General features: G+C 42.1%; 1 protein-coding gene across 3 annotated transcripts; it reads left to right on the top strand.

Annotated features, from left to right (window-relative positions):
- The first annotated feature begins 5,719 nt into the window (after nt 1–5,719).
- Nucleotides 5,720–7,704, top strand: LOC115200852 (tudor and KH domain-containing protein-like). 3 transcript variants are annotated; one of them, XM_029763974.1, is made up of 5 exons: nt 5,720–6,081; nt 6,286–6,437; nt 6,764–6,939; nt 7,131–7,199; nt 7,575–7,603. In XM_029763974.1, exons 2-5 carry the CDS (start codon nt 6,405–6,407, stop codon nt 7,585–7,587), a joined length of 291 nt encoding a protein of 96 aa, XP_029619834.1. In that variant the 5' UTR covers nt 5,720–6,081; nt 6,286–6,404; the 3' UTR covers nt 7,588–7,603. The 3 variants fall into 3 exon arrangements, with proteins under 3 accessions (XP_029619834.1, XP_029619833.1, XP_029619835.1); XM_029763973.1 differs by having other exon boundaries at nt 7,131–7,704; XM_029763975.1 differs by lacking the exon at nt 5,720–6,081 and having other exon boundaries at nt 6,400–6,437; nt 6,700–6,939; nt 7,131–7,704.
- Nucleotides 7,705–9,043: the final 1,339 nt, after the last annotated feature.

The following is a 9,043-nucleotide window of genomic DNA, read 5'->3' as shown; positions in this document are numbered from 1 at the left end:
ACAAAGTCATAAAGTTATAGACTTTCAAGTATTTAGACCAACTTTTATGGCTGTGCGCAGGGCCTCCAAAAATGAATCTCTCAGCACTTCACTCAGTGCTCACAGCTCCCTTGCCAGGCAGTGTTGCTGTGCGAGGTGGGATATAGGATTTGTATTTCTTTGTGAGATTAGCTGCTATGAAAGAAAACAGCAGAAATACTGCAGCATTTTTCTGCTACAAATCGCAACTCGCATGTGATTATACTTGACTTTTGACAATTTTTATTTGCGAATGTAATGCTCACACTGTATCCCTGGAAATTGACCACCCGCCAACATGGCTGGTGAAATAGACATTCTTACCCACCAATACCTAAATCTACCCGTATTTGGCAGGTGGCGGGTGTTAATTTTATGCCCTGGTCAACTCTAGCCTTTAGCTCAGTGAGGATGTTGTCTGTAATCCATGGCTTTTGATTGGAATATGTACGTATGGTCACTGTGGGGGACGGCAATGCACTTATTAATGAAGCCAGTGACTGATGTGGTAGACTCCTCAATACTATCGGATGAATCCAGGAAAATATTCCAGTCTGTGCAAGCAAAACAGTCCTGTAGCTTAGCGTCTACTTCATCGGACCACTTCTAAATTGAGCATATCATTGGTACTTCCTGTTTGGGTGGTTGCTTGTAAGCAGGAATCAGGAGGATAGAGTTCTGGTCAGATTTGCCAAATGGAGGATGAGGGAGAGCTTTGTATGTCTCTGTGTGTGGAGTAAAGGTGGTCTAGAGTTTTTTTCCCCTCTGGTTGCACAGGTGACATGCTGGTAAAAATGAAATAAAATGGATTTCAGTTTTCCTGCATTAAAATAACCGGCCACTAGGAGCTCTGTTTCTGGATGAGTATTTTCTAGTTGTCTTATGGCCCTATATAGTTTATTGATTGTGGTCTTAGTGCCAGCATCGGTTTGTGGTGGTAAGTAGATGTCTATGAAAAATATAGATGAAAACTCTTTGTAAATGGTATGGTCTATACTGCTCTATGCCACTACGCAAATGTGATGATATGCATGCAATGCTTTATTAGAAAGGTTATTATTTTTGGAAAAATGATGCATTCCGGTACCTCAGAGCTCCTCAGGTCAATCCCTCTTGCGCTCATTTTTTGTTCCGGCATCTCCAGATTTACAAATGAAGCACTGTGAAGACCCTTGTTTTATACTAATACAATTGCTCAGAGAAAGAGATTTTGTCTACCAACTAACCTTTTTTTCTGAAAAGGTAACGTTAGCGGGCTTCTGCAAACTGCTTTCTTCTGGAAAATGTGAAGTCCAAGATGGACAAAGGGGGAATTGTTGGGGCTGTTTCTGGACCTAAGGAAAGCTTTTGATACTGTTAACCATGAGATTGTCATCACAAAATTGTCCAAGTTCATCTTTTCCCCCGATGCCTTGAGATGGATGAAATCATACCTTGAAGGCAGAACTCCGTGTGTCAGAGTGAGCAATGAGCTGTCGCCCACTCTTAGCTATGATGTGGGCATGCCCTAAGGGTCAATACTGAGGCCCCTCCTGTACATTAATGATCTGCCTTCTGTCTGTACTGGGTCTGAAGTTCAAATGTATGCAGATGATACAGTGATATATGTTTATGCAAAGAGCAAACAACAAGCTGCACAAGAACTCACTACTGTAATGGTCTAGGTTACAAAGTGGCTCAGTGACTCGTGTTTGCATCTCAATGTGAAAAAAACTGTCTGCGTGTTTTTCACAAAGAGGGCAACAGATGCTACTGAGCCAGATGTCTATGTGTCAGGGGAGAAGCTCCAGGTGGTATCTGATTTTAAGTACATTGGCATCATACTTGATTCCAACCTCTCTTTTAAAAAGCATGTGAAAAAGGTATTTCAAATAACCAAATTCAACCTAGCTAATTTCCGATTTATACGAATTTGTTTGACTACAGAGGTAGCAAAACTGTACTTCAAATCTATGATACTCCCCCACTTAACATACTGCTTGACTAGTTGGGTCCAAGCTTGCTGTACAACATTAAAACCTATTCAGTCTGCCTACAAACAGGCTCTCAAAGTGCTTGATAGGAAACCCAATTGCCATCATCACTGTTACAACATCAGAAAGCATGAGCTCCTGAGTTGGGAAAATCTTGTGTAATACACCGATGCATGTCTTGTATTCAAGATCCTAAATGACCTGGCTCCCCCTCCACTCAGTATTTTTGTTAAACAGAAAACCCAAACATATGGCAGCAGATCCACAAGGTCTGCCATGAGAGGTGACTGTATAGTTCCCTTAAGGAAAGCACCTTTAGTAAATCCGCTTTCTCTGTGAGAGCGTCCCATGTCTGGAATACACTGCAATCAGACACACATAACTGCACCACCTATCACACTTTCACAAAATGCATGAACACATGGCTAAAGGTCAATCAGATTTGTGAACATAATCCCTAACTGTGTATTGCCACTTTCCATGTTGTCTGTTGTCTGTAGCTTGTGAAGTGTGGAAACACTTTGTTGCTTTTATGGATTTTGTCTTGTTGCTTTTTGTTCTATGTTGCTCTGTCTGTATGCTACATCTTGCTTGTCCTATGTTGCTCTGTCTGTATGCTACGTCTTGCTTGTCCTATGTTACTCTGCGTGTGCTCACTGTTCAATGATTGTCTATAATGTAATTGTTTTTAATAACCTGCCCAGGGACTGCGGTTGAAAATTAGCCGGCTGGCTAAAACCGGCACTTTTACTGAAACGTTGATTAATGTGCACTGTCCCTGTAAAAAATAAAATAAATAAACTCAAACTAAACTCAAAATTATTGACAACCCCAAAGATTCGTATAAATAAAGTAGTCAAAAATGTAGATGTGTTTTAGCAGTTTCTTTTGGTTGTGTTTTAGATTATTTTGTGCCCAATAGAAATACCTGGCTCCCCAAACTCCTTGCTCCGGCCAAACGCTAAGCCACGGACATTAGTTTCTTCTCCGCAATGAGTCTGGTTCTGAGTACCTCCCCTACGATTTCTAGAATGGAAATACATTCTAGACCATCTGATTGGTCCCAGAAACCGATTGGTTGGGCCAGAGCCAGAACACACGTGGGTAAAGCGACATTTTGAAAAGATCATACCCCCAAGACATGCTAACCTCTCACCATTACCAATATCAGGAGAGGTTAGCATGTCTTGGTAGTATGATCATTGACCCTGTGGTGGTTAATTTCTTTACTAGAGACAAACTTATCGCACAAGTTAGAGTTATACTTAAACTAAATCTTTAATCACTTACAGTGGGGGAAAAAAGTATTTGATCCCCTGCTGATTTTGAATGTTTGCCCACTGACAAAGAAATGATCAGTCTATAATTTTAATGGTAGGTTTATTTCGACAGTGAGAGATAGAATAACAGAAAAATCCAGAAAAACGCATGTCAAAAATGTTATAAATTGATTTGCATTTTAATGAGGGAAATAAGTATTTGACCCCCTCTCAATCAGAAATATTTCTGGCTCCCAGGTGTCTTTTATACAGGTAACGATCTGAGATTAGGAGCACACTCTTAAAGGGAGTGCTCCTAATCTCAGTTTGTTACCTGTATAAAAGACACCTGTCCATAGAAGCAATCAATCAATCAGATTTCAAACTCTCCACCATGGCCAAGACCAAAGAGCTCTCCAAGGATGTCAGGGACAAGATTGTAGACCTACACAAGGCTGGAATGGGCTACAAGACCATCGCCAAGCAGCTTGGTGAGAAGGTGACAACAGTTTGTGCGATTATTCGCAAATGGAAGAAACACAAAATAACTGTCAATCTCACTCGGCCTGGGGCTCCATGCAAGATCTCACCTCGTGGAGTTGCAATGATCATGAGAACGGTGAGGAATCAGCCCAGAACTACACGGGAGGATCTTGTCAATGATCTCAAGGCAGCTGGGACCATAGTCACCAAGAAAACAATTGGTAACAAACTATGCCGTGAAGGACTGAAATCCTGCAGCGCCCGCAAGGTCCCCCTGCTCAAGAAAGCACATACACATGCCCATCTGAAGTTTGCTCAAGAAAGCACATACACATGCCCATCTGAAGTTTGCCAATGAACATCTGAATGATTCAGAGGACAACTGTGTGAAAGTGTTGTGGTCAGATGAGACCAAAATGGAGATCTTTGGCATCAACTCAACTCACCGTGTTTGAGGGAGGAGGAATGCTGCCTATGACCCCAAGAACACCATTCCCACCGTCAAACATGGAGGTGGAAACATTATTCTTTGGGGGGTGTTTTTCTGCTAAGGGGACAGGACAACTTCACCGCATCATTTGACGGGGCCATGTACTGTCAAATCTTGGGTGAGAACCTCCTTCCCTCAGCCAGGGCATTGAAAATGGGTCGTGGATGGGTATTCCAGCATGACAATGACCCAAAACACACGGCCAAGGCAACAAAGGAGTGGCACAAGAAGAAGCACATTAAGGTCCTGGAGTGGCCTAGCCAGTCTCCAGACCTTAATCTCATAGAAAATCTGTGGAGGGAGCTGAAGGTTCGAGTTGCCAAACGTCAGCCTCGAAACCTTAATGACTTGGAGAAGATCTGCAAAAGGAGTGGGACAAAATCCCTCATGAGATGTGTGCAAACCTGGTGGCCAACTACAAGAAACGTCTGACCTCTGTGATTGCCAACAAGGGTTTTGCCACCAAGTACTAAGTCATGTTTTGCAGAGGGGTCAAATACTTATTTCCCTCATTAAAATGCAAATCATTTTATAACATTTTTGATATGCGTTTTTCTGGATTTTTTTGTTGTTATTCTGTCTCTCACTGTTCAAATAAACCTGCCATTATAATTATAGACTCATCATTTCTTTGCAAGTGGGCAAACACTTAAAATCAGCAGAGGTTCAAATGCTTTCCCCCCCACTGTATTAACAAGGGAGCAGGTCAATACAACGCACACATATAAAGTGAATCGATTGAGTGCTCTACGATAATGATGACTGGTCATGGCTGGTCGACAATTCACGCTCAGATGATTCGTTGAGAGCCCCGAGACAAAAGTACAAAGGTCTTTTATAGCCAAGATACACCCCTTTCAACCTACATGACGAACAACAGATACATAGAATGGGTCACAAGGTTAAGATCTGGATGAAAGATACCTATAATACATAGCATACAGTATCTGCTGTGTCAACAGTTTTCATTGCATAGACCAGAGTCTGGCCCTCTGACTCCAAACTGAAACCATCTCTCCCTGGTACGGTATAGAACAGAAACATTAACTCATGCTCTAGAATGCTCTTTAGGTTTTATCACCCAAAAGACCTCATAAATCTCCTCTGTCAGTGTTATCTCCCAGAGGCCCATCCTCAGTAGAACACACACACAATAGTTAACAGAATACTCTGTTCTGTTGCATAACACAACCATTTGATGCAATAAAAGTAGTATAACATAGTCTTGCAGTTTTGCTCTCACAACCCTCTATAACATTCTCATTTATCATTATTCACGATTCATTCAGGATTATCCGTAAATTTGTCACAAGCTTGATGTAGTCCTTACGTACTAAGAATATGGAACCAAATACGACATTTTTGACTACTTTATTTATAAGAATCTTTAAGGCTGTCAATCATTAATCCCCCCTATAAAAAAAAGACTTAAAACAATCTATTTTTCTGAGCAATTGTATTAGTATAAAATAATATAATTTCCCCTTTTTTTGCTTACAATATACTGTAGCTTAGTATTAGATTTTTTACATTTTATACAGTCATTATTGTTCATATTCATCAATGGTGTCAATAATGTCGAAACCAATTGTATGTATGAGAGCATCTGGGTGTGTGGACCCTACACTGTTACTACAAATTTCAGAGGTAACTGATATCAAACCCACACAGGAGCTGGAGCCGGAGGAGGCTCCACAATCTTTCAGGGTGAAGGAAGAGGGGCTGGTCCAGGCTAACGGAACCTCTGCCCAGGCAGCAGGAGAGGAGTTACAGCTGGCTAGAGAGGCACGAGAGGAGGAGATGGAGGAGGATGAAATCGTCTCACCTGGCTCCCTATCAGAGGTTTTCAAATTCTAAAGTAGGTTTGGAAGTTCTGAAAATGTGGCTTTTTGAGTAGTTGTACCCATTTGAAATTGGCTGTACAATACTGAGATTAATAAAGGTGTGCCGTCATTGATACTAAACATTTTATCAAAAATCATTGACTACTGCACCACAATGCAATGGTGTGCATGTTGATATTTTCGTCCAATTATATCGCCCTTTCTCTTGTCCTGTCCAGTTCCCAGTCCAGACCTGAGCTTCCAGCCAGATGAGCACCTGGAAGTGTATGTGTCAACGTCAGAGAACCCCCACCACTTCTGGATCCAGATTCTGGGGCTGGACAAACTTACTGCCGAGATGAGCCGCTTCTACAGCAAAGGAACCCGGCAGGTCAGTCATACCTTGCTTGTGTTCTATAGACACCAAACAGACAAATGGATTGAAACAGGGAGGGACTATTTGGTATTTTCCTATAAATGCGCTAATTTTTGTTTTCTCTTGCTACATGTTGTATGTTGCTAAATATTTTCTTTTGCTAAATGTTTTCTGTTGTGTGCCCTAATGAACATGACTTTCTAGATTCCATCTACAATTAACCACTGAAATAGAATGGTGTCTACAGCTGACACTATTATTTTATTCTCCATTACAGAGAAACACAATAGGTTTCTATAGTGTTGAACTCTAGTGTTGAGCCCTATGTGTGACATCTCCAGGAGCAGCCAGTGGAGATCTTCATGGTGGGGGACATTGTGGCTGCTCTGTACCGGGACTATAGCACCTGGAACAGGGCGAGGGTCCTACGGGTGATGTGCTCTGGTTTGGTGGACCTCGACTATGTCGACTTTGGAGACAGTATAGAACAACCCAGGGACAGTCTACGAAGTATGAGGTGAGAGGTCAGGGTTATGAGGTTAGGGCTCTGAAATAAATCATTTTGTTTCCAAGAAAGAGCTGGACAATACATTCCAGCACTCCTCGTTGTATTGCAAATGTAATAAATCATAGATGAAAGCTGTTACTCTAATAGCTGTTAGCTATTTGGCTAATGGTTTGTCTTTTCTTCTCTCATGCCCCTTTTAGGAGTGACTTCCTCAGCCTACCATTCCAGGCCATCGAGTGCAGCTTATCTGGAGTCAACCCAGCAGGCAGGTGTGGAGAGAAGTCCTGGATGACTTTGACCGCCTGACATATGTTGCCTAGTGGAGACCCCTGCTGGCCAAACTGTGCAGCTACACCCACTCTGGCCCAGTGTACTGTACAGCTCTACGACAACACAGAGGGCAAGATCAGTACTAAACTGGACTGGGGTGGAAAATGGCACTATATCTCTCGCCTATCTCTTACTGTCTCTCATTCACTCACACACGCTCTCTCTCTGTCCTTCTCTGTCAGGGTCTTACAGGCCCAGTCTCTCTCCCTGTGTGTGTTATCGCTGTCTCTCTCCCTGGAAGATGCCTTGTCATTTGTCTCTTACCATGATCTCCCCCTTTGTGTGTGACTGGTTTCTCATTCTCTCTCTGTCAGACTGTGGATCTAGGAGAGGATCTGGTGAGTCTTGGCCATGCTCTGCCTAGCCAGGATAATTGGAACGGTAGGGGCAACAGGGACGACCCCGGATCACCACAGAGGATGTTGGTAAGAGCACAAGGCAGAGGAGAGGGACAATAAATTAGAGCGATTTAGAGATACAAATGTAAAGTATGTAACTATATCAGGGTTTCCGTTAGCTGGTAATAGACGGCTTTTGAATGATATATTTTGTTTGTTGAAAAACCAATAAATAAAATTGGGTTTGTGCAGATTTATAAAATATTATGACGTTCAAAATGAGACTGATATGAGGTAATAATATTTCATGGATGATTAATACGATAACGAAATGTTCTGATATTGTTGAGTTTATTTTGGGAAACGGTAACTCATTAAACAAACTTTTTCTGTGGTGCCCCAAGATTGCTAATGAGTTAATTGTTACATGATTAATTTAACCATCGTATTAATTAAACATAGTTAAGTTGATTTGATAAAATAATCATCATCACATTAATGATATTCACATTATATACAAAATAAGTTACAAATAATGCGAAAAAAAACATACACAATAGCACAATTGGTTAAGGGATCGTAAAACGGCAGCCATTTCCTTCGGCGCCAAAATCAGACCATATCCGTGGAGGCAATTATTTTATATAAACTTTCTTTCATTTTCCAGTAGCCAAAGGCACAAACCTAGTCATATTAGCAACTCATGCTAGTTATTGCATCGTAGATCTCCCCTCTTTCAAATTTTCAAAAGGATATTTTCATCTTGGTCACATGATATTCGTCACATGAAACCGCTCACATGTGCGGTGCGCTTTTGACAGTGGTATTTTCCTGCTAATTGAATTATTGTGCACATTGCTGCCCTTATAATGTCATGAAATAATAAACTGAACAAGAATATAAACACAACATGCAACAATTTCTAATATTTTTATGAGTTACAGTTCATATAAGGAAATCAGTCAGTTGAAATACATTCATTAGCCCCTAGTCTATGGATTTCATATGAATACAGATATGCTTCTGTTGGCCACAGATACCTTGGCGTGACCCTGGACAACACCCTGTTGTTCTCCGCTAACATCAAGGCGGTGACCCGATCCTGTAGGTTCATGCTCTACAACATTCGCAGAGTACGACCCTGCCTCACACAGGAAGCGGCGCAGGTCCTAATCCAGGCACTTGTCATCTCCCGTCTGGATTACTGCAACTCGCTGTTGGCGGGGCTCCCTGCCTGTGCCATCAAACCCCTACAACTCATCCAGAACGCCGCAGCCCGTCTGGTGTTCAACCTTCCCAAGTTCTCTCACGTCACCCCGCTCCTCCGCACACTCCACTGGCTCCCAGTTGAAGCTCGCATCTGCTACAAGACCAAGTTGCTTGCCTACGGAGCTGTGAGGGGAACGGCACCTCTGTACCTTCACGCTCTGATCAGTCCCTACACC

This window comes from Salmo trutta, chromosome 10 (genome assembly GCF_901001165.1).
Source record: "Salmo trutta chromosome 10, fSalTru1.1, whole genome shotgun sequence".
NCBI lineage: Eukaryota > Metazoa > Chordata > Actinopteri > Salmoniformes > Salmonidae > Salmo > Salmo trutta.
The sequence above is the reverse complement of the archived record's forward strand: the minus strand, read 5'-3'. Positions and strand labels throughout refer to the sequence as shown.